Source organism: Muscardinus avellanarius (assembly GCF_963383645.1).
Source record: "Muscardinus avellanarius genome assembly, chromosome: 2".
In the NCBI taxonomy this organism is placed as follows: Eukaryota; Metazoa; Chordata; class Mammalia; order Rodentia; family Gliridae; genus Muscardinus; species Muscardinus avellanarius.
The window spans coordinates 126,196,761-126,220,928 of record NC_137787.1 but is presented as its reverse complement, the minus strand read 5'-3'; the positions used below and the strand labels follow the sequence as shown (position 1 = coordinate 126,220,928).

General features: G+C 43.0%; 1 protein-coding gene across 1 annotated transcript in view; it reads left to right on the top strand.

Moving 5' to 3' along the window:
• The window catches only part of FLT1 (fms related receptor tyrosine kinase 1), a gene marked incomplete at its 3' end in the record, with an annotated part of 206,155 nt that overhangs the window by 99,135 nt on the left and 82,852 nt on the right, over positions 1-24,168 (top strand). The window contains exons 12-14 of the mRNA XM_080690255.1: positions 6,056-6,164; positions 13,768-14,076; positions 19,105-19,251. Of these exons, the coding sequence (XP_080546381.1) occupies positions 6,056-6,164; positions 13,768-14,076; positions 19,105-19,251 (565 nt within the window). The remainder of the gene's footprint in view (positions 1-6,055; positions 6,165-13,767; positions 14,077-19,104; positions 19,252-24,168) is intronic.

The following is a 24,168-nucleotide window of genomic DNA, read 5'->3' as shown; positions in this document are numbered from 1 at the left end:
ACGCGGCCCCGGCCTCTTCCCTCACATTCTGTTTTCCCATCAACTGGTTCTAATGTACCACCCAAAGTTAATTTTAGATTCTTCCATGACCTTTATCCATCTACTTTTATTTCTCCCTGAAACACTTAAAAGCAAGCTATATTAGAAACATCCCAAGATTAAAATCACTGTTCCATATATAGATTTTTTTTTTCAAAGCTAGCTCTAGAAATTAGGCCGAATGCCACATGGTCCCATTCATTCTACTCCATGAGTTGAAAAGACATTGTACAAGTGAGTTACTCACGCTCAGCAGAAGGGAAGGAAGGAAGGAGCTTGGAGAAACTCCGAGCGTACAGTACTGGACCACAGTTTTCACGAGCAATCCTGGATCACACAAAAGAGCCCAGAGAATGACTTGGAAGGGCTTGCTTCTAATCTCTGAATCCTTGAGACCCTGGCAGGACAAGGGGAAGCACCCCAAAAAAGAAGTAACCCCAGAGAAAATGCAGTAAAAGCAGAATTACATTGGCTTGGAAACCTCACTGACCAGCTGCTTATCTCAAACTAGTCAATTGAAAGGACTGCCTTTTTTTTTTTTTTTTCTTCTTTTCTTTTCTTTTTTGAGGTACTAAGGATGGAACCCAGGGGCATTCTACCTCCAAGCTACACCCCCTTCCCTATTTTTTCTTCTTCTTCTTTTTTTTTTTTTTTTTTTTTTGTGGTACTGGGGTTCCTGGAAACCCTTCTACCTCAGGGCTACACTCCCAGACCTATTTTTACATTTTTATTTGGAAACAGGGTCTCTTAAGCCAGCGCGGCTGGCTTCGAACCTGCGCGATCCTCCTGTCTCTGCCTCCCAAGTGCGGAGATTATAAGCATGTGCCACCACGCCCAGCTTATTCTTTATTTTGAAACAAGGTCTCACTAAGTTGTGGAAAGCTTCACTAAGTAGCTGAGGCTGTCCATGAACCACTATCCTCCGGTCTCAGCCTCCCAAATGCTGGGATTACAAGCGTGCACCACCACGCCCAGCAGAACTGCTTTTTTTTTTTTTTAAATGTTGGAAGCTAGCTCAGCATGGTGGCACACACTTGTAATCCCAGCATTCGGGAGGCTGAGACAGAAGGATCTCAGTTCACGGCCAACCTCAGCTACTTAGTGAGGCCCTTTGCAACTAAGGGAGACCCTGTTTCAAAATAAAGAATAAAAAATAGGGCTGGGGGTGTAGCTTAGAAGCAGAATGCCCCTGGGTTCCATCCCCAGTACCACACACACACAAAAAGTTGGAAGTTGATGTATTCATCCTATGTTATTTTTAAGAAGATGTGAAAGAGATTTGTTACCTATTATCTTCTGAGTGAGAGGAACTGAGTTTCCTTTTCTTATGGGTACTGGGGATTGAACGCAGTGAGATCGTTCTACTTCAAAGCTATACCCCTAGCTCTATTTTATTTTGAAATAAGGTCTCGCTAAGTTGCTGAGGCTGGCCTCGAACCTGTGCTCTTCCTGTCTCAGCCTCCCAAGACCTGGGCTTGCAGGTCTGCTCCACCATGCCTGGCTGTCCTAATTTTACGTTAGCACTTCCGATTTCTTTTTGTCTCTCAATTCTCTTTTACTTATTTTCAGTTGTACAAAATGAAAACTAATTCTAAAAATAATATTAAAAGAAACCCTTGAGAATTTCTTTTGCTGTGCCTATAAAATAAACAGTTCTACTTTCAAATGTATGTTACAAGTCAAATCTCTGTTACAGCCGGGCATGGTGGCTCACACCTTCTAATCCCAGAGACTTGGGAAGCTGAGGCAGAAGGATCAAAGGTTTGAGGCCAACCTGAGTGACTTGATCCTATCTCAAAAAGTAAAAAACAAACAAACAACAACAAAACTGGGGATGTAGTTCAGTGGTAGAATGTCCTGGGTTCAATCCCCAGTACCATTAAAAAAAAAAAAGGAAAAAGATCCTTGGCACTTTCTTTTTCAAAGTATTAGGCTAATCTTCAATGCTCCAGCAGCTACACTATTTCCATCTTTCTTTTCCCCTTTGAAATAATAGTAACTAGTCAAGAGCACTGGGCAACAGCTCTGTTCCTCTAACACAGAAGACCATGCATGGATACTTCCCATCCTGTGCAAGTTAACTACAGCACACACTTGAGGTCCTTCTTCTGACTTTATATAGCTGATACTCGTCAAATATCTTTTATGTTTTATGAAAATATGTTCAAATTTATAGTTTAAAAATACATTCTCTGCTGGGCATGGTGGTGCACGCTTGTAATCCCCACGCTTGGGAGGCAGAGACAGGAGGATTGCGCAGGTTCGAAGCCAGCTGCGCTGGCTTGAGACCCTGTTTCCAAATAAAAATATAAAAATAGGTTTGGGAGTACCACAGTAAAATAGTAATTATCTGAGGTGGGCATGGTGGCACATGTTTGTAATCCCAGTACTTGGGAGGCTGAGCCAGTTGGATTGCAGGTTCACGGCCAACCTCAGTTACTTAATGAGGTCTTCTTAAACTTAATGAGACCCTGTTTCAAAATAAAGAATAAAAAAATAGGGCTGGGGCTGTAGCTTGGACATAGAATGCCCCTGAGTTCAATCCCTAGTATTGATATATATATATATATATATATATATATATATATATATATATAGTGTGTGTGTATATATATTTTTTTATTTCTTTTTTTTTCTGGAAGAAGAGAAGTACTCTAGAAACAAAATAAACAAAATAATTTTTTAATAAAGTCAATCATAGGATACAGGTTTCTCCTTATTTTAATTTTATTTATTTATTTATTTATTTCCTTTTTGTGATGTGGAGGGTTGAACGCTGGGGCATTCTGCCTTCAAACTGCCCAGTGTTATTTGATTTTATTTTTTGTTTGTGTGTGTGTGTGTGTGTGTGTGTGTGTGTGTATTTTGTTTTTGGTGGTACTGGGGTTCCTGGAAACCTTTTGCCTTCAGGCTACACTCCCAGACCTATTTTATACTTTTTTATTTGGAAACAGGGTCTCTTAAACCAGCATGGCTGGCTTCGAAGGTGGGGGGGGTTGCAAGTGTGCGCCACCACGCCCGGCTTATTTTTTGTTTTGAAGCAGGGTCTTGCTAGGTTGCTGAGAGTGTCACTAAATTGCGGAGACTGGCTTTGAACCTTGCAATCCTCTTGTCTCAGTCTCCCTAGTACTGGGATTACAGACATGAGCCATCATGCCCAGCTTCACCTTATTTTTAAATTTACTTCCTTAATTATAACTTTTTCATCTACCAATCATGTTTCCAAGCCACACAACATTCTATCAGTTGAGAAACAGCTTGCAGCTTCTATAAAATGCCAAGAATAAAGAAACAAGCCTTTCTTTACCTAGCAGCATATGGCCCCTGGGACTCAAATGCCGATTAAAGGAGGTATTCTGCCGGGCGTGGTGGCGCAGGCTTGTAATCCCTGCGCTTGGGAGGCAGAGACAGGAGGATCTCGCAGGTTCGAAGCCAGCCGCGTGTGCTGGCTTAGGAGACCCTGTTTCCAAATAAAAATGTAAAAATAGGTCTGGGAGTGTAGCCCGGAGGTAGAAGGGCTTCCAGGAACCCCAGTACCACCAAAAAAAAAAAAAAAAAAGGAGGTATTCTCCAGGGAAAACCCAATGCTACCAGTAGACAGAAACTTTCCCATAAATCTATATTAGTCAATTTTTTTTTTAAGTTTTAAGGCAAGAAGCAATTTGATATAGAGACTGAGCATACAAGTGCTGGCCCGAGACACACCTGGGCTTAAGTTCAGCCCTGGCCAGTGGTCCTGTGTATCTTTGGGTGAGATCACTTTACCTCGATAAACCTCAAATGCCCCGACTATAGACTAAGGTAATAGGCCGGTCTCTTGGGGATGTGGGGAGGATTAAATGAGATAATGCTTATAAAATGCCTCGCACGCCGGCTGGAACACAGCAGGGCCTTGTGAGGGTCCCCAGAAACCAGGAAATAACTCACACTCCCATCATTTTCTATTCCTATTTCAGTAGAAACTTTGGAGGTGAATTCTGGAGTAGGCCTGACTGTGGATCAATTGTCTTGTTTTGGAAGGTATTAATCAGGCAGAGAAGAGAGGCTTGAGTACATTTCTGTCTCCTGGTTCATCCTCTAAAAGGGATTCAAATCACTTCTGTGTACCTTGATTTTATTCTCTCATATAAAAGTTCTGATCTGTCTGACTTTTGTTGGAGCATTGAAAAAGGTCAAAGCTATTCCCACATTTCCTGCATAGGTCTTGAGAGTCAGCAAGTGAGTTGACTTTCCCTTGTCATAAAACCCAGTTCTTGTTCTCAGTTGCTTTAAGCTCAGCAAAATCAAAATCATTTTAATAAAAGCCCAAATGCTACTTAGAGATGCAGGTAACCCTTGCTTAAAATTTCAAACATTGTAAGCCAACAGAAATGGTTCTTCCACTTATTTTCTGAGCAGCAGTAAATCTAAGAATCTAGGTAAGTTTCTCCTTAGGTCTCTTGGGATACACATTTGTGAACTAACTCCATGGAAAAAACAGTGTGTGCGTTGGGTGTGGTGCCGCACAGCTGTAATCCCAGTGCTTGGCAGGCTGACACAGGAGGATTGTAGGTTTGAGGCCAGCCTTAGCAACTTAGAAACTCTCTCAGCACCTTTGTGAAACAAGGGCTGGGGGATAGATCAGATGTAGAATGCCCCTGGATTTAAACCCTAGTACTATAAAAAAAAAAAAGTGCCTGCTAAATTGAATAAAAAATTCATATCCCGCAGATAGTTTCATTACTAGTAATTTCATAATATATGATAATAAACAGAGGATATATGAATAAATTTAATTAAGCAGACACTTCCAACAAACAAAATAGAAAGTATTTTAAAAGAATTTGGAGCAATGAGTTTCTTAGCCAAAAAATGTAAGAGCTTGTTTTTAGTGTTCTTGATCTGAAGATTAAAAATAGAAATACCCTAATTTATTTAATAAATGAGGGACCATAAATAACATCACTTGGCAAGTCATAGAATGTTAGGACCCTTCCTAATAGCCAGACCACTTTACCACCTGGACATTCTGTCATGTCATGGCTTACCCGCTATGCTAACCTGTAAGCCCCTTGAACGTCATTTTTCCACTGGGACATCCTTTTAGCACAGAAGCATCAGCATAGTCCTCTGATCCCACAGCCCTAGTTATCTGTGTCCTAAAACACAGACTTAGAAGTCATGAATCAGCTTTTGCATGCATGTGACCTTAACTTTTTCACATAGAATGTGCATTACTTGTTTCTGCAAGGATGGGTTGAATTGAAGCCTGCCCAAAAACCTGTCTCTGTGATTTTTCTTTCTTTGTAAGAAGACGATGCAAGTCTTCAAGCTGCCTGAAACTGTCTCATTATTTTTCAGACGTCCCAGTTTGAAAAGTGCTTCCAAGTTCACACAAACTTGATGGCTAATGTTAGGGACAAAGTTACCAAATAACATCACAGAGCTCTAGAGGGACTGTGTTCTATTAATTCACAATTTCTAGCTTCATTTTCTAAATTAGGAAAGAACTGAGAAAGTATGTCATTTGCAAGCACACATGCCTGACCATCTCAGTAAGGGTGTCTTGTCTCCCTGGGGACCATGTGGGGCTGCGTGCCACTTGCACATAAAAGGCCTGGTTCAGGCGAGCTTTCTCTTTTGTCCTTGCTCGCTTAACATGTCTCTTGCAGAACCAAACCCAGAGAAGTCTCCTGGCACAGCTGGCATCCCCTCTCTCAGGTCACCAGACCAGGGAAGGCTTCGCCTGTTGCTCTCATTGACATGGAACTGACCACCTCGCGGGCTGGGACGTGCAGTCCCACATCTGGGTTCTAGTCTGTAATTGTTACGCCAGTGACACAAGTCTCCTGAGGACCTGCTTTCCTGTTATTTTTCCATTCTTGCTGGGGCCCAGCAAGGGGACAGCTTTCTGGGAACCACCACCCATGCTGAGCCCTCTTTGCTGGGTGATAGGAGTAGCCCAGCCCTCAGAAGTGGCCTAGAGATGTTCACACAATCTTTGCCCTCTGGCTAAAGTTTCCTTTTCTCTTTGCAGACGGCTGCCACCTTAGTTGTGGCTGACGCTAGGATTTCCGGCATCTACAGTTGCATGGCTTCCAATAAAATAGGGACTGTGGAAAGAAACATAAGCTTTTATATCACAGGTAAGCCCCTCACCGTCTACCCACAGAGGCAGCCTGCTGACCTTGATCTCTCTTCAATCCTGTTTGCTTTGGTGCACTTTTAGTTGAGTGATTAAAACAAAACAAAACCAGAACATTCCATAGAACTGTGAAATGTTGAGGACCTTCATCCTCACTCTCAGGAATGGAATTCTCCACCATCGCTAGCTCTCCTGAAGAGCCATTTCCCAGAATTCTCTTTCAGAGTTGCATAGGTCTCCCTCCCAAACTGGACTGCGAATTTATGATCCTGTGCTCATCTTTAAACTCTCTTTTGCAGAGTCTGGCACACAGGGTTGTTCAATAATAGTCAAGGAAGCCAACTGTAATACTTATGATGACGTGGTGGTGTTTTTTTAACCTAGAAGATAATTGTTTCACAACTTAGGTAGTAACATCCTTTGGGGAGGAGATGAAGGTCTCCTACAGAAATCTTAAAAGAACTTTGTTAATAATTAATGGGCAATTTTTTAGGGCATTTAAGAGTTTTTAGTTTTAAATATGATAGTCTCAGCCGATATTAAGACCTCCAAGGTACACAAATGGCACTCCCTGTGTCCCTCCATGGGTACAGGAAGGAAATCAGTAGCTCAAAGTATAAAAACAATTGCCTGGCTCCACACTCCCCCAATTTCGGAGGAAATCTGGGCAGTTGGCCAACTCTCTGGAAATTTCACCCTGCATGGGGCAGGCTGCAGAACTTGCCTAGAAGCCTCCAGAAGGAAAGAGGCAGGACTAATTTCATGAGCTGGTTGGAATGCCAGGTGACGGTAGGCTTTTGGCAAGATGGCAAGCCCTGGAGAAACCGGGCCATGGGAGACACGCTGGGGGAGCATCTCCCCCAGGGGCAGGCTGGAGGGGGCGCTGCGAGCTAGCTGGCATTCTCCTGATAGCACCTGGGAGGTGAGGGCTTCAGCGGAGACCAAGGCAGCTCCAACTTCCTCCCTACAGAGGTGGAAGGAAAGCACCTCTGTGTCCACTCCAAGGAGGAAAGGGCCTCTTCTTGGAGATGAAGTCCAAAGGGGATTTCTCACACTTTGTGCTCTAGTGAGTCCAGATGCCCTGGACCAATTAAACCCAGAGGTGTGTGTTATCCTTCTCAGTTAGAGGGTAACAAGTTGCCTTCCGCGTCCATAGTCGCTGGATGTCTGACCTAGATGACGAGGTACAGTGGCTCCTGTTCTGCTCTGGACATTGGCCAGCTCTGAGAGCTTGAGCGGAATCACCGAAGCCCCGTCCTTCTAGGCGAATGGTTTCAGCACCCAGGAACTAAAGAAAGGTTAAATTACATGTATCCTGGCACCAAAATGTGTGCGCAGAGGGATTAACTCTCCAGCATCATTGCTGTCTGACAGAGATAGAAGCTATATGTATTTAAAAAATTAAATTATAAGCCAGGCGTGGTGGCGCACGCTTGTAATCCCCGCGCTTGGGAGGCTGAGACAGGAGGATCACGCAGGTTGAAGCCAGCCTCAGCTACTTAGTGAGGCACTCAGCAACTTAGTGAGACCCTGTTTCCAAAAAATATATAAAATAGGTCTGGGAATGTATCCTGAAGGTATAAAACCCTGGGTTCCATCCCTAGTACCAAAAAAAAAAAAAGTTAAATTATTTTGATTCATTCAGTATATCCAAACATTTTAATTTCAATATACAACATTTCTTTTCTGGCACTGGGGATTGAACCCAGGGACATCCTACCTCCAGACTACACCCCCTAGCCCTTTTTATTTTTTGTTTTGGAACAGGGTCTTGCTAGGTTGCTGAGTCTCTTTAATTTGCTGAGGCTGACCTTGAACCTGTAACCCTCCGGCACCACCACACCCAGCTGTAATCAGCATTTTTTGGTAGGGGCTTTGTGTATACTAAGCATGTGCTCTGTCACAGAGCTGTAAGCAACCTTTAAAAAATACTATACTGCTCTGTGTTTACATTTTAACCAATTTAAGTAAAATCACCCAAACACAATTCAGGTCCTTAGTCCTACCAGCCACATATCAAGCCACACATGGTTAATGAGTCCTGTGGTAGTCAAGACATCTCTAAGCCTCTGAGAAGGAAGCAGGGTTTGGGTAGAATTTGAACAGGTCAAGGGAAGAGGCCAAGTTTGCCCTGCTATTTTCAGAGCCCAGCTAAGAGTTCCAGTGGAGGCTAGTGATACAGCTCAGTGGTAACCTGCTTGCCTAGCAATACACAAGGCCCTGGGTGCCCTGGATTTAATCAAAAAAAGAGTATCAGTACAGACCATTTATCGACCCACCAGCATGCTCTAAACCAAGCCTACATGCCATTACCTACATTTCAGCATCTTATGTTCAAAGAGACCTTCATGAGAACCGGAAAGGCCGTGTTTACAATCCTCCTTCTAGTCTGGTGGTGGAACAGACTATGGCAGTCCCTGGTGGCCTGGAAGGACAGGCTTCCCCATTCTCTTTCCACCCGCCCTGCGAGGGTAACGCTCCCCTGTGTATGGTCCTCAGCCTACACATCCCCGCCCACACATATCCCCCCCCCCTTGAGGTGCGCCCCTCAAAGCATAGGGGGTGTGGCCACTTCTCAGATGGACCTGGACAAGTAGTGACAAGCAGCCTCATCCCTCATCTCAGGAGGGCAGACACAGGGACAAGGCCCGAGCCAACCAGGAAGCAGGCCTGGCGAGAACTACTCTGGGAATTCTGGGATCCCCAAGATCCCTGCATATGACACGAGTAGAGTGACAGGGGTGGTGAGTGAACATGCTTTCTTGATCCCATAACTCCTGACATTGTGGGGGAGGGAACATCCAGGAGAGCCATCTCAGGCCAGGTCCAGGACAGGGACCCTCTTGCCTGGGTCTGAGTATCGATCGGGTTAGAAGAGGATGTGCTAATATCTGCCCCCGCTGGGTGCACACTTAAAATCCCAGTATTTAGGAGGCTGAGACAAGAGGATCACAGGTTCGTGGCTAGCCTCAGCTATTTAGTGCGGCCCTCCACAACTTAGTGAGATCAAACCTGTTTCAAAATAAAGAATAAAAAATAGGGCTGAGGATGTAGATCAGAGATAGAATACCCCTGAGTTCCATCCCCAGGACTGGAAAAATAAAGTCTGCCCCTCCCCCCCACTCTCCCACTGGAAGGTCACAGAATTTCCTTAGAAATTCTGTAGCTTTAATATTAAAACTGAACCTAAATTCAGACAATCTAGCCCCCCTACACACACCTAGAATATACTTTTCTTCCTCCAAATAACTCTCTACTACCAGTCCTGAAAAGTTCTAGTTTGATTTGGTGATAGTTAATTTATATGCATTCATTTTTTAACCAATTATCTTTTTCCTTTTCTTACTCAAATCTCTGACAAAAGATATATGTCTTTTCTCTCCATTCTCTCTCTCTCTCTCTCTCTCTCTCTCTCTCTCTCTCTCTCTCTCTCTCTCTCTCTCTCTCTACCTCCCTCCCTCCCTCTCTCCCTCCCTCCCTCTCTCTCTCTCTCTCTCTTTCTCTCTCTCTCTGTCTCCTGGAGGTTGAAGCTAGAGGTATTCTATTTTTTTGTTTGTTTGTTTGTTTGGTGGTACTGGGGTTCCTGGAAGCCCTTCTACCTCCGGGCTACACTCCCAGACCTATTTTTACATTTTTATTTGGAAACAGGGTCTCCTAAGCCAGCGCGCACGGCTGGCTTCAAACCTGCACGATCCTCCTGTCTCTGCCTCCCAAGCGCGGGGATTGCAAGCGTGCGCCACCACGCCCGGCTGAGGTATTCTATTTTTAAGCCATATCTCCAGCCTACTTTATATTTTATTTTAAAGCAGTCTCGCTAAATTGCTTAGGGTCTCACTAATCCTGAGAATGGCCTTGAACTGACGATCCTCCCATCTCAGCCTCTCAAGTACATGCCCAGCACACATTATATTCTGACTAGAGATGAGACTAAATAGTCTTGGTAATGTTGCATCTTACATGCCTATTTTTCTGAAAAGAAAATAATGTGTATTTGTTCGGTGTTAACACTTGGACTTGCTGGCAGTGATGTTTTGAAAGTGGCTGTCTAAAATCTTAACACACTAAAGATCACAGGCATTGTGGGAGATGCCTGTAACCCTAGTCTTGGGCGTCTAAGACAAGAAGATCTCAAGTTCAAGGCCAGACTTAGCAACATAGCAAAACCCTCAGCAAACTTAGCAAGACCCTGTTTCAAAATAAAAAAGGCTGGGAGTGTCGCTTAGAAGTAGGAGGCCCCTGAGTTTAATCCCAGTACCCAAAAAAGAAAGAGAGATCTACATTTGGATCTTTGTTGATTCTTCTTTCAATCATGTTGTCCTTTCTGAAAATACAGTACCTTTGCGTTCCAAATTGATGGGCACCGCTTATCTGTGGCTCTGAGCATCCCTGACTGCTTCAGCTCCCAACTTTGACTCTCATTTGTACAATGGCATCTACTGGACACAAGTAAAACTTTGTAGTAACCATTCACCATTCTTCAGCGGAAGGAAAACCTTTGATAACAAATGAGATCTCCTCATGCTCTCATCCTTTTAAAATTCTACGCTTGCCTCCTCCTAGCTACACCCTTTTTGTTTTTTATTGTGAAACAGTTTTTCACTAAGCTGCAGAGGCTGGCCCTGACCCTGTGATCCTCCTGTCTCAGCCTCCCAAGTACTGGGATTGCAGGCATGTACCAACGTGTGGAATCTATGCTTTTCTCTTTCATGAGCCGAATCCACATGCCTGATCCAATCAAGTCGAAATGTGTGCCTCCAGTGAGCACCTTTGTTGATTAACTGGTCCTTCCCCTAGCTCTGGGCTGCGTGCCTCTCCTGAACACGCGTTGACTCTTCTCTGGGACACCTCCTGGAGGTGGACTCCATGGCTATGCCATTTATGAGGTGAATAAGCGTGTTTTGGTGATGACAATGATTGTACTGAATCTGGAACAGATACTGACGTGCGGGAAGATTCGTTTTCACTTGGAGGGTTAGAAGGCAATTCATTCTTGGGTCTGTTTTTGTACTCAGGCTTTTAAAAAGAAAATCAACATGAATTAAGGGGAAAATCCCTCTGGGTTCATTAAGCCGTTGAGGACATTTTATTTACAGTCTTCCATGGATCCAAAGAGAATATCAAAGGGGTTACATTGAGAAATAGATAATCCCCTCTAAGATGACTTAAACCGAATTCACTTGAGTAACTGGGTCCCCCGGGCCAGCATCAGACCTCAGAAGTGGACTTGGTGAATTAGCTTTTCCTCTGTGTGTGTTTTTACAGTTTTGCTGGCGCTCAGCATGACCATGGGCGTGTGAGCAATTACTGAGGGTGAAACAGGAACAGCGCTGCCTTATCTCTCTGGTTTCCCAATGTCACTAAATGCATTTTATTTTGAGATTCCTGGTGGTGCTTGGCAAAGATAAACAAAATCTTCCATCAGGAAACCTGTGAGCTATTTCCACAGGAAGTTTCAAATCACTAAAGTAAATAGAAACTCTCGACATGATCTCAATGGTGTTCCTGGGCTCACTTGGGTTCTACCACCAGGATGAGAACTTCTAAATGGAAAGTCTGTGGTCTTTTTAAGGAATGATCTGGTAGTAATCAGTGCCTGGGGCCTCTGCTCTAGTATCTGTGTAAAGGTTGAGGCTAACGTCTTACTTCTCACAGTTGAAAAAGGTTCAAAATGTAAAAAGATGCTGAATTTGAACCATTATTTCTGACACCTTATTGTTGGGTTAAAAATGACTGTCAACTGCCCCTGCGTTTCCTAACACATTCTTGGATTTTCATTCTAAAGTGGGGAAACTGTCACTAGTCTCCTCTCTGCAGCTACTGACAGCTTCCTAAGTCACTGTTACCCCCGCTCCCAGGTTTCAAATGAATACTTTGGCATTTCTTCAGACGTGACACTTTATAATACAGCCAAAGCCCAGAAAAATCAGAAAAAACAAGCAAAGTAAGATTTAGGAAAGAGTTGATATGATATCTAATTTGGGACTATTGTCCCCTTAGGTTTAAAGGTTTCTTTATAGCTTTGTGTGCAAAGGATAATAATAATAATGGCATAACATAATGCTTTTCATCTTCAAAGCACTTTGTGAAATGTTGGCCCAAATTCTTTGCTCAAATATAGATACACCACTAGCAACAAGTAATGGGAAGATTTTGAGAGCAGGTCAGTTCAGGGCCAGCAGCCAGTGGTTTTTGAAAATCCTCCAGAGAAGTGACCCAAAGGGACACTAAAGAACTGCAGCCTGAACACTAACTGCTGGTCCTAGAGGGATACTGAAGAGGAGAGACCACAGGCTGTCCCCAAAGGCAGGTAGGAAATAGAGGTGGCGCTAGGTTGAGAACCGCCATTGGAGAAAATGGTACCTTCAAACACGTTCAAAACGTTTCTAAGAGCAAGCTCTACTTTTGAGTTTTTTTGTCTTGTTTATTGGTACTGGAGAATGAGCCCAAGAGCATTCTACCTCCGGCACTTTTTTCTTTTTCTTTTTTTTAATTTTGAAACAGGGTCTTGCTCAATTGAGAACTTGCTGAGACTGGCTTTGAACCTGTGATCTTCCTTTCTCAGCCTCCCAAGTACTGGGATGACAGGTGTGTGCCACCACACTCTGCTGGGTACATTTATTTGTTTGTTTGTTGGTTTGTTTGTTTGTTTGTTTGTTTGTTTGTTTTTGGTGGTCCTAGCAATGAAACCCAGGGTCTCATGCATGCTAGGCAAGCACTCTACCACTGACTCCAGCTCTAGTCCTAAAACTTAAAAAGTATCCTTTGCCATCTTTGGAATCTAGCAACTCTTCCAGCAATTTACAAAACGTATTCTTTGCCATCCTTTGGATGTGCCATTTTCAGGAAAACAAAAACAAAAACAAAAAAAACTTTGCTCTTTAATGTCTAAATAGGCCATCGCCCCAGAAGGGCTTCTGGGTGAGTCACCTGGCTCTGCTCTGGCCCCCGTTGCCTGCACAGAGCAGGGCGAGTACTCTGACCAGCAGGATGGTGCTGGGGTTCAGAACTATTCACTGGGAAGAGGTAGGGCTGCACAGTATCGACTAGCAGACATCTACAATTTCTGGTGCTTACGTGTAAGCTATGCTGGCTAAGTCTGCCCTGCATGTGTACCTGGCTCTTACTGCAAGTTGTTCTCGTGTTACCCCGCTATTTTGTTCACTTATGGACTGGGGGTGCAGCCCAGTGGTAGAGCACTTGCCTAGTATGTGCAAAGGCCTTGGGTTCCATCCCCAGCACCACAAAAGTCTTCTAACAAGAAATGTTAATTTAAGGACTGTATGTGATAAATAAGTGGGAAATAAAGTTACCATTTTAAGTTGGAAAAAATGTCCATTGGGAAGGGTAACTTGGACAAACAAATTAAAAATACCCTCCTAATAATTTCCCTGTTTTGCAATTCCCATCTTGCTTCTAATGGAGTGAGTTCAGTTAACGCCTCCCTGCTTCTGTTTGATCCGTTCTCCAAAAAGGAAAAGATAAATCCTCATCCTTTTTAATGCAGAGGCTGAGAAAATTGGTGGAGAAGAAACTCCTAAGATCTCTGATGATCTCATTAGGAGACACTGGTTTTTCCAGGCACTAACGTTCTTCTTATTTTATAGATGTGCCAAACGGGTTTCATGTGACTTCGGAAAAAATGCCAACAGAGGGAGAGGACCTGAAACTGTCCTGCACAGTCAACAAGTTCTTGTACGGAGACATCACCTGGATTTTGCTGCGGACAGTTAATAACAGAACAATCCATCACAGCATCAGCAAGCAAAAAACGGCGCTCACAACAGAGTACTCCCTGACCCTCAACCTGCTCATCAAGAACGTGTCTCTGGAAGATTCGGGCACCTATGCCTGCAGAGCCAGGAACGTATACACAGGGGAAGAAACACTCCAGAAGACAGAAGTTCTCATTAGAGGTGAGCACTGCGACAAAAAGGCTGTTTTCTCTCGGATCTCCAAATTTAAAAGCAGGAGGAATGATTGTACCACACAAAGTCATGTCAAACATTAAAGGACTCATTGAAAAGTCACGGTTGTCTTTACCATCTCGATTCATTGTCACTGTTGCTAACATTCAGGCTCAGAGGAGAAGCTAGGAGTAATAATGAGACCCCCAGGCACCAGCTCAGGCTCCCCCTGGGGCCGAGGGTGCTGCCCTCTGGGGCTGGCGGGGCTGGCGTGGTGCTCGGCGGATATGGAGGACCCTACGCTGCCGTCTCTGTTTGTTTTTGTTTTTGTTTTTGTTTTGTTTTTACTCTTGCTGCCTTCTCCTGCCTGATACACAGCAACTGGGGACTGATCCTTTCCTCCCACTTTGATGCCAACCTCTCTTTATTTTTAAGTTGTGAAGCTGCGCAGACTGAATAATTTAAACACATGCTGGTTCCTGCCAAAGATGGACACGATAAGTTAACTTTCCAGCTCAGAATGAGTACAGTTGAATTCGAGACTCCTCCGTCGGACTTCTGCCTGGTTTTATTGTGTACTGTTTCATCTGCTCTTGATTTGTAAATAGCACCTGGATAGCAAGTTATAATGCTTATTTATTTGAAAATGCTTCTTTTTTTTAACATTAAGCACATCAATCTTAAACTGGAGTTTTCAAAGTGGGCCCCAGGGGTGCAAGATGTTGGTGTAATTCAGAGAGAGTAAAGCTTTGTCACAGTGTGAATCAACCCCATAGCCCTCCTCTTGCATTCTGGGAAATTAGGCTATTAGCACCACACAGATGAGTCCAGCGATGGGGCTGTCTCCCATCCCTGCCCTGGCTGGCCTGCAGGAACACTGGCCGCACCTGAAAGTGCATCATCCTTCGCTTTAAATATTCAGGTCCCCCGGTTATTCTTGTAAAAAGCTCTTATCATGTTTAAATGACGGCATGCATACTGGGCATGGTAGTACACACTAGTAATTCCAATAGTTGGGAGGCTGAGAGGAGGATTGAAAGTTTGAGACCAGCCTCAGCAAGTTAGTGATGCCCTGTCTCAAAATAAAAAATAAAATAGGACTGAGGGTGTAGCCTGAAGGCAGAACGTCCCTGGGTCCAACCCCCGGTAACACAACAACATCAATAATAAAACAGGATTCAAAGGTCCACAGTCAATTCATTGGGAAAATAAAAGACTACTGTGACCAGAGGTTTAACACATTCTAAATATCAACTGAAATTCTGTCCATTAAAAAAAGTTCACTTTCCCCACATGCGAATATCAATTGGATTTTTATGGAGATTAAGAAATGCCAAAACTACAGATGCAGAAATAAAGTCATGTAAAAATATACCCATTTACTTTTTAAATCAGGACAGATGATAATTTCTTGGGTTATGCTTGAATTTGAGGGAAGAGTGCTCTCTCTTTTTTTTTACAGATTTAATAGGCATTGTTCTGTTTTCATTTGTGATTGATCATTGCATAAACTATAGGGAAAAAAACAACAACTATAATGACCAAAATAGGGCTGAGAACCACAGTGGCGAGACAGTTCAGTAGGAGGGACAATATGACAACTTCTGAAGCTTGGGAACTCACCAGCTTGCTTCCTCCTTTAGGTAACAGACTCTGTCCCACGGCTAAACTTGTCTTTCACGTGGGAATTGCTTTTGTCAAGTGTGAAAGAGTAAACAATAGCATTTCCCCAGAATGCCAGTTTTATGCAGCCCCAAATGCTTGGAAAACAATTACGAACCTGGAAGCTGTCAGCCCAAACGAAAGAATAATCAATTGTATCTTGAAATTTTACCTACGGCTCTTTGGCCTGGCCTCTTTGTTTATTATAGTCAGTGGGTTCCTTCAGGAAACGAGGTCTTAGGGCCTCAGCACTCACAACGGGGCCTTGCTTTTTATGAAAGCTAAAAAAGCAACAGAATGACTTAGAAGCCGCTTAGGAAAAAGATGTATTGAACCTGTAGAACCTACCAGTTCCCTTCCCACAATTTTTGTGGGGAAGGCAGGGTGTCAGTATACCAGGGGATGATGTTAACAATTCCATCACATAATTAATTAATTGTTCACTGTATAAATTAATCCTTCCAGAAAGCTGTTTTAAGAAAAGAAACTATTGGGTGAGTTTTGTTTTCTTTCATTACTCTTTGGGGTATAAAATGAGAAAAGACTAAGAGGGGAAAAGAAAAAGAGGAGAGTTAGTGATGGAGCAGGGTGTGAGGCTGGCTCCTCAGCCCTCGCTCCAAGTGGGGAAAGAAACCATATATTTATAAAACCTGGCAGATCTCTGGGGCTGTAACATTGACAGGAGAAGAACCAGCTGGTGGGCGGCTCTCTTTGGCTACCAGTAACCAGCAGAAATAGTCTGTTAATTCCGATTTTCTCAGTTTAAAGGGATCAGCTCTACTTTGTTAAACTTTGGAAAGCAGGTATCTACTTCTACATGCGCGCAAGGGTCTAATATGCCCTTCTTACCGAAGATGTCCAAGTAGATCATAACAATCTATGAAGTAGGAAATTTTTAAAAATGTGATTCCTGGGTGGAATTGTCATTTAACAACTAGCCAAAAATGAGAGGAGTCACAGAGAACTTTTTTTCAGAAATACATCGTAATACTGTGTGCTTCGGAATGTGTGTGTGAACTTCGCACTGAATTGAGAGTCCATGTTTACCCTGTAGGGTTTTTGCTGCTTCTATTGTCTGAAGTTTGTGTAGCTCAAATAGGGCCTTTGGGAGCTCTTCATGATATTTATGTTAAAATAAATTGTTCTCCTTTATATAAGCACTATTTTCCATTACACCTGTTAGGGAAGTCGAAATCCTGTCTGTGTTCATGATGTCTATGGAAAGAAAATGGGTGTTGTGGGCCCTGTTTTCAGACTTCCTTTTTATAAGGCCTATGAGCGATGATAGATTATTTTAGCATACGTAATGCACTGGAAATAGTAAAATGTGCTACAGGAAACTATTAAGAGTGTAACTCAGTGAACTGAATTTGCATTTTAAATATATCAAAATTGGCTTGCCATTATCAGAGATACTGTATAGTGATATGACACTTTTTTCACTATCTTGACATGGTTCACTGATGTGTTTGGGGTACTTACAGCATAAAGATGTCAAACTGTAATGAGCAAGCATGAACAAGTTATCGTACACTGAAGGCTGCACGCGGGGCTGCAATTTCAATTGGGAAAAGCTGTTTGGCAGAAATACTGTCATTGCAGAAATACTGCAAATGCAGAAATACTGTAATTGGCTCTTCCTATGGGGTGACATGGGGTAGAAAAAAATGCTCAAAGAGGCCAGAGGATCGCTAACCTCCATGCCCACTATGCTTGAAGAAGATTCTTAAATCAGAGCCCTTCCTCCAACACTCTTTTTTTTTTCCCCCTTCAGATTTCACTTGATTTAAAATGAGAAGACTAATGATAAGCTATGGGAATCAAGGCTTATTGAGAAATCAGTTTCTCCTGATAGTAACCCTGCCATGTTATACTACTTCCACTGCTGTAAAAGTTATATGATGATATACCTTTTAACCTGGGATTTCTAAATGGCTTTCACAACTGCTAATCCTGAGAGTTTTCCTGCAGGAATAAAAAGAGAAAGGTTTGGGGACTCAGCAGGATCCTCCAGGGACGTGGAATCAGAGCCACTGCGCTGTCATCCTTTGTAGTCTTGTAACCACTCCTAAGCTGCTTTCAGTGTAGTGCACTAAGCTGAGGAAATCAGACACGGTCAGAGAAAGCCCATACTGTATAATTGAAACCAGTGACGCGGAATGTGTAAGTTATGCCCAAACTCTCTTGATTTCTGTTCCAGGAGTTGCAACAGGAGGGGAAAGGGATGCTTTGGGAGGATGGGAGAGACATTAGGAGTTGTTTTTGTTCTTTTACCTTGGAAGCTGGAGCTACCGATCCAGCGCCCACCTATCTAGAATGTATCCACATCAGCAGGACTGACTGACTACTTCATTAAATAGACACTGTACTCATTGGGGGGCTTTGGGGGTACTGCTGTTCCTATGTGGGATATTAATGTTGTAATGTATTGCATCTTAATGTATTAAATTCATTTTGTTGTACTATATTATTGGTTGGCATTTTATTAAAATAAATTGTATTGTATCATATTTGTATGTTTTAAGAGAAAATAATATAAAATACAATATTTGTACTATTATATAGTGCAAAACCTACAAATCTATGCCTCCGCCTCTTGAATTAATCCTTTGGTTGCTTGCATTTGGGAAGGGAATGGAGGAAAGGAACAATCAATAAAGCATTCAAAGTTTAAGAATTCTCCTGTTTGGTCTGCTGCCTTACGGTTTAGGTTACAGAGAAACACAAGCACACCCTCACGAACACCAACAAAATGCATACAGAATTGGGTGGGTGTAGTTCTGCAGTAAAGCACTTGCCTAGCATGGGTGAGACCCTGGGTTCCATCCTCAGCACCACAAAAGAAAGAAATAAAACACATGCAAAATATTTGCTTATCAACATTTCGTATTAACTACAATAGGACGTGTTAACTCATTACAAGCCTACCTACGAAATCACATTTTTCATTGTAGCTCCTAAAGTACACACATCTTTTGAGTTTTAGGAAAGCTTTTCTCTCACAAAGTAAAAAAAGAAGGAAACTAGTTAGCTAAGAGAAAACCTTTGCATCAAAATCTAAAAATAATGGAGGGAATTTCACCAAGTGGTGTGCACCTGTGTTAATGCATCTCTTTTCACCTCACTGTGATGGGTAATTATAAAACACCAACAGAAGTATAAAAATCTAAAACCACAGAGTTTGGTCCTTGGCTCGAGTTCTGACATATTCCGTAGCACCTGACTACAGAGAAAGCAGTAGGCTCGCTACTGACGAGGGAAGGAACCAAATGTAAACGCGAGCTCCCAGTCGAGTTTTGCTCTATTTGTAACTGTTGATGTGACTCCACGGTGAAAGCTGGCGAGTGACCACAACTCCCTCTCTTTCTCCACTAGATCAGGAAGCGCCACACCTCCTGCGAAACCTCAGCGACCACACGGTGGCCATCAGCACCTCTACCACTATGGACTGTCATGTGCACGGTGTCCCTGAGCCGCAGATCACGTGGTTTAAAAACAACCGCAAACTACAACAAGAACCGGGTAAGAGACTTGTTCCTGGTGTTGGCTCCTTCCCATCCTTCCTCATCTCGCCACCCTTCCAAGTCCCTGCTTCTCCTACTGCTAGAACCGCCCATCGCTCCTAACAGCTGCAAAGCGTGGGCTCCCGCTCAGTGTCAGCTTCCAATGAAGAATGTCGGCCAGTGTTTAGCAGGCTGCTGGTATTCCTAACCCTCTCAAGGGCCCTTACAGCATCCATGCAGCTGAATGCTGCAACAGTGTATTGATAGAGAGGTGACAAGAATCCTTCGAGAATGGGTCAGATCTCCCTTGACACTGGGAAGGCGAGCAGGTCATTTCTTGGCTTGAGGTATTACAGAGCTTCGAATACCCAGAATGTGTCAAGTTCAGAGAAGCAGATTTATAGTCCTTGTTCGTTTTATTTTTGGCAGCACTGAGGATTGAACCCAGGGCCTTGTGCAGAGGGCGAGTGGAGACAGTGAACATGTGAACAGTAGGTAGCCTGTGAAAGGAGGAGTAGCGTGTCCACTCTTAGAGACTCAGAGACCACATCGGCACATTAAAGACCCAAAGAAGTCCTGCACAAAAGGAACCTGGCAAGCTGGGTTAATCCTACATTCCCCAAACTTGCCTAGTCATGAAATATATTTAATGAAATGTGAGTGTAAGATGTCGAGTGGTTCTTTGAAAGAAGTACATTTGACTTGAGTTTAATACCTTAGATATAGATTAAGGAGAGTTAAGACAGTTTTTTTTCTTTTCTTTTTTTGTGGTACTGGGGGTGGAACCCAGGGGCTTTCTACCTCCAGGCTATAGTCCCAGACCAATTTTTTAAATATATTTATTTGGAAACAGGGTCTCACTAAGTTGCTGAGAGCCTTACTAAGTAGCTGAGACTGGCTTCAAACCTGTGTGATCCTCCTGTCTCAGACTCCCAAGCACAGGGATTACAAGTGTGCGCCACCACGGCCGGCGTTAAGCCAGTTTTGAAAGCTCAGGGCCATTATGGGACTAGAGGAAATACAGAAGAAAAAAAAAAAGTGTCCAGACAGTTGCTACAGAACTGGAGGTCCAGTGTTGTCCTCATGTGTCATGAGCTCACCAGTCCTCTGAGTCCCTACTTCCTTACTTAATACCAGGTGAAGTGGCACATACCTATCATCCCAGCACTTGGAAGGCTGAGACAGAAGGATTGCAGGTTAGAGGCCAACTTCAGCAACTTAACAGGACGCTCAGGAACTTAGCAAGATCTTGTTTAAAATAAAAAATAAAATAGGTCTAGGGGAATAGCTCAGAGGTATAGAATGCCCTTGGTTTCAATCTCCAGTACCAAAAAGTAAAAAAAATCCCAATAAAGCCAGGATAATGCTGACAGCACGGGGCAGTAGTGCGGGTTCAGTGGGTGAGCACAACCCGGGGGCTGCCTGCTGAGCCACCCCACTATACAGATTGGCTGAGGAGTTGTCAGAATTCACTGGGAGGTGTCGAGCATTAATAGTTCATCTCAAATATCAAACGACTCCCTAAACAAGAAAGACATCTACTCCCAAAAAACATCTAAAACAGGTCTCATATAAATTCTTATACAAAGGCTTTTATAAATGTCACTTGAACATGCCGTTTTAGCATTTATTAAATTCAACTATGCTAAGTCATCAGTTTGAAGACATCAGTCAATCTTTTCTCTTATTTACTTTTTTATATAAAAAATTGAATCCAGGCGCATTCTACTTCTGAGCTACATCCCCAGACTTATATGATTTTTTTAATTAAAAAAATTAAAACAGGGTCTCATTAAATTGCTGGGGCTGGCCTTGAACTTCAATCTTACTTTCCCAACCTCCAAAGTACTAGGATTATAGGTGTGTGCCACTGCGCCTGCCTCTTTGTTTACTCCTTAAAACTACAATAATCTTTTGGAAAGGAACTTCTTAATTTCTTGGAGATAATCTTTTACATGTATATAGCATCTGTAAAGTTTCATACATCATCATCCCATTCGAAGCCACAAACAGTAGCCAAGGCCTGATGCTTGGTGAACACCGCCCTCATGTGCATACGCAGATGTTCTCAAATTGCCCACTTTCTTATGGTTACTTCTTTTTAGAAACCATGAGTAATTATTACAGGTATCCAAAGTGATAATCCTTCACTCACCAATCTTCCAAAGCTAAAAGGAAAGAACACCCAGCTCGGAGCTTGAAAAGACTGAAAAAGAATTGGTTATATGTTGCACCACTGAGGTCAGACTGAGTCTAAAGACCCTGAGAAGCCCAGCGTGGTGGTGCAGGCTTGTCATCCCAGTACTTGGGAGACTGAGACAGGAGGATCTGGGTTTGTGGCCAGCCTCAACTACTTCTGAGGCCCTCCTCAACTACTTCCTGAGGCTCTCTTCAACTTAGTGAGAACTTGTTTCAAAATAAAGAATAAAAAAAAAAAAATAGGGCCCTGGGTTCAATCCCCAGCACCATAAATAAATGAATGCATAAATAAACAAATAAAATAAGTAAATAAGTAAGTAAGTAAAACCCCTGAGAACAGGGTATATGTCCTCTAGAGACCTGAGACCATCCTTTATAGGAAGGCAGGAAGCTCATACAGGATTTTAGAGGCCTTGGATCAATGGTAGGTTCCAGCCCACTATCATTATTATTTGTTAACGATAACTCGACCTGGTTCCAAAGAAAACATGCAGCAGGAAGCAGGGCACACACGGGGCTCATGCTCCAGTGCTCATAAAATGCTACCGAGAGCCCTCAGGGTCGCTGGAGCGCCTTCCTCCCTCTTCATTTCCTTTCAGGAAAGAGCTTTCAGTGGGACACTGCCATTCTCCAGAACAAACGTGGTCTCAAGAAAGCTTACAAAAGCTGAGTAGTAAATTCTTGGGCCAAAGGGCATCCCGCAGGAACCCGGGGAGGAGGGGGGGTGGTCTCGAGTGCGCAGGCGCAGGAATGCCTGGGGTGGGGGCTGCGAGGAGGCGAGTAGCCCTGAACCCCTTGCCTGCTGGCCCTATGTCTGCCTTACCCCCTCCTTCCCTCAGCCCACCCCGCCTTTCTCCTCTGGGCTTCAGCTTGCTTGGTTCCTGCCTGGAAAGCTTACCTCCCTTCCCTCAGCATTTTTGGCCCCATTTTAGTTCTTGGGGCTCAGGATCCTCCTGGGATCCAATCTCACAGGGATTCTTCCTGTCTTCTGATGGCTGCCTTTATGATTCACACCACAAAGCACATCGTTGAGTTGGTCTCATGTTATATGTGCTTATTTTGAAAACCTTTGAAGATATCAAATATGTCTGCTTTATTAAGAATAATCATAAAACTTTACCAGGCATTCACCGGGTGCCAAGGCACTCTGTTAAGAGTTCTAGAAATATTTTGTTTGATTTCCCAACTTTCATAACGAGGAAGATACTATGGCTAGATGCATTTCACAGACTGATTTTACTTTACAAGCCCAGATTGGGAGCCCTGGATTACTCTAAGATCATGACTGATCTTAATTTGTTTGCTCCTTGCAACAATTTGATGAAGTTTGATATATTATTCTTTATTTTTAATGATACTGAATATTGAACCCAGAGGCATTCCATCTCTGTGCTATATCTCCGCCCCTTTTTATTTTCTGTTTTGAAACAGAGTCTTGCTAAGTTGCTGAGAGTCTCACTAAGTTGCTGAGGCTGGCCATGAACCTGTGATCCTCCTGTCTCAGCCTCCCAAGTACTGGGATTATAGGCGTGCACCACCATGCCCAGCTATTATGCCTATTTTAAAGGCAAAAGGAGAGAGAGCTCAGAAAGAGGAGAAATAATAAACCTTACATCATAGAATTAATGGGCAGTAGACCAAAGTTCCAACAAGAAGAGTTTGACTCTGAATGTAAGCAACTGAAACTAAACATTGTACTTGTTTTAAATGAGCTAGTGGGCAATGACAAACGTGCATTTAAAATAGCCAATATGCCGGGCGTGGTGGTGCACACTTGTAATCCCCACACTTGGGAAGCAGAGACAAGAAGATCGTACAGGTTTGAAGCCAGCCTCATTGGCTTAAGAGACCCTGTTTCCAAATAAACTATAAAATAGCCAGGAATGGTGGTGCATGCTTGTAATCCCCATGCTTGGGAGGCACAGACAGGAGGATCGCGGTGGTTTGGAGCCAGCCTTGCTGGCTTAAGAGACCCTGTTTCCAATATATATATATATATATATATATATATATATATATATATATATATATATATATATATATATAATCTGGGAGTGTAGCCCGGAGGTAGAAGGGCTCCCAGGAACCCCAGTACCACCAAAAAAAAAAAAAAAAAAAAAAAAAACCAGCCAATACCTCCTCATTCTTAACTCTTAAACCTGATATCTCCTGAAGGATTTAAAGCATGTTTAAAAATATTTTAAAGTATATTAAAAATATATATTAAAAATATATAAGAGCCGGATATGGTGGCACACACTTGTAATCCCAGTACTTGGGAGGCTAAGACAGGAGGGTGGCAGGTTCGCAGCCAGCTTCAACTACTTAGTGAGACCTTCAACAACTTAGTGAGACCCTGTTTCAAAATTAAGAATAAAAAATAGGGCTGGGGGTGTAGCTCAGAGGTAGAATGCCCCTGGATTCCATTCCATATATATGTGTGTGTGTGTGTGTGTGTGTGTGTGTGTGTGTGTGTGTGTGTGTAGGCAGTTTTCAGAACTAAGTGTGTATAAAGTTTAAAACCATGTATAAAATTAAAAACTATTTTGAACCCAAATCTGGTTACTTTGAGGTCTTGAAAGGCATAGTCTCGTTACTTTTCTAACAAATAGTTCTAAGGTGCTGCTTCATGTCTGGCACCATGCGAGGCTCTTCAGTGAATAAGAAATTGTAAATCTAGACGACCCCAAATCTAACGCCTTTGATTCTTGCGTGTCCTTCAGTGAGACGCAACTTT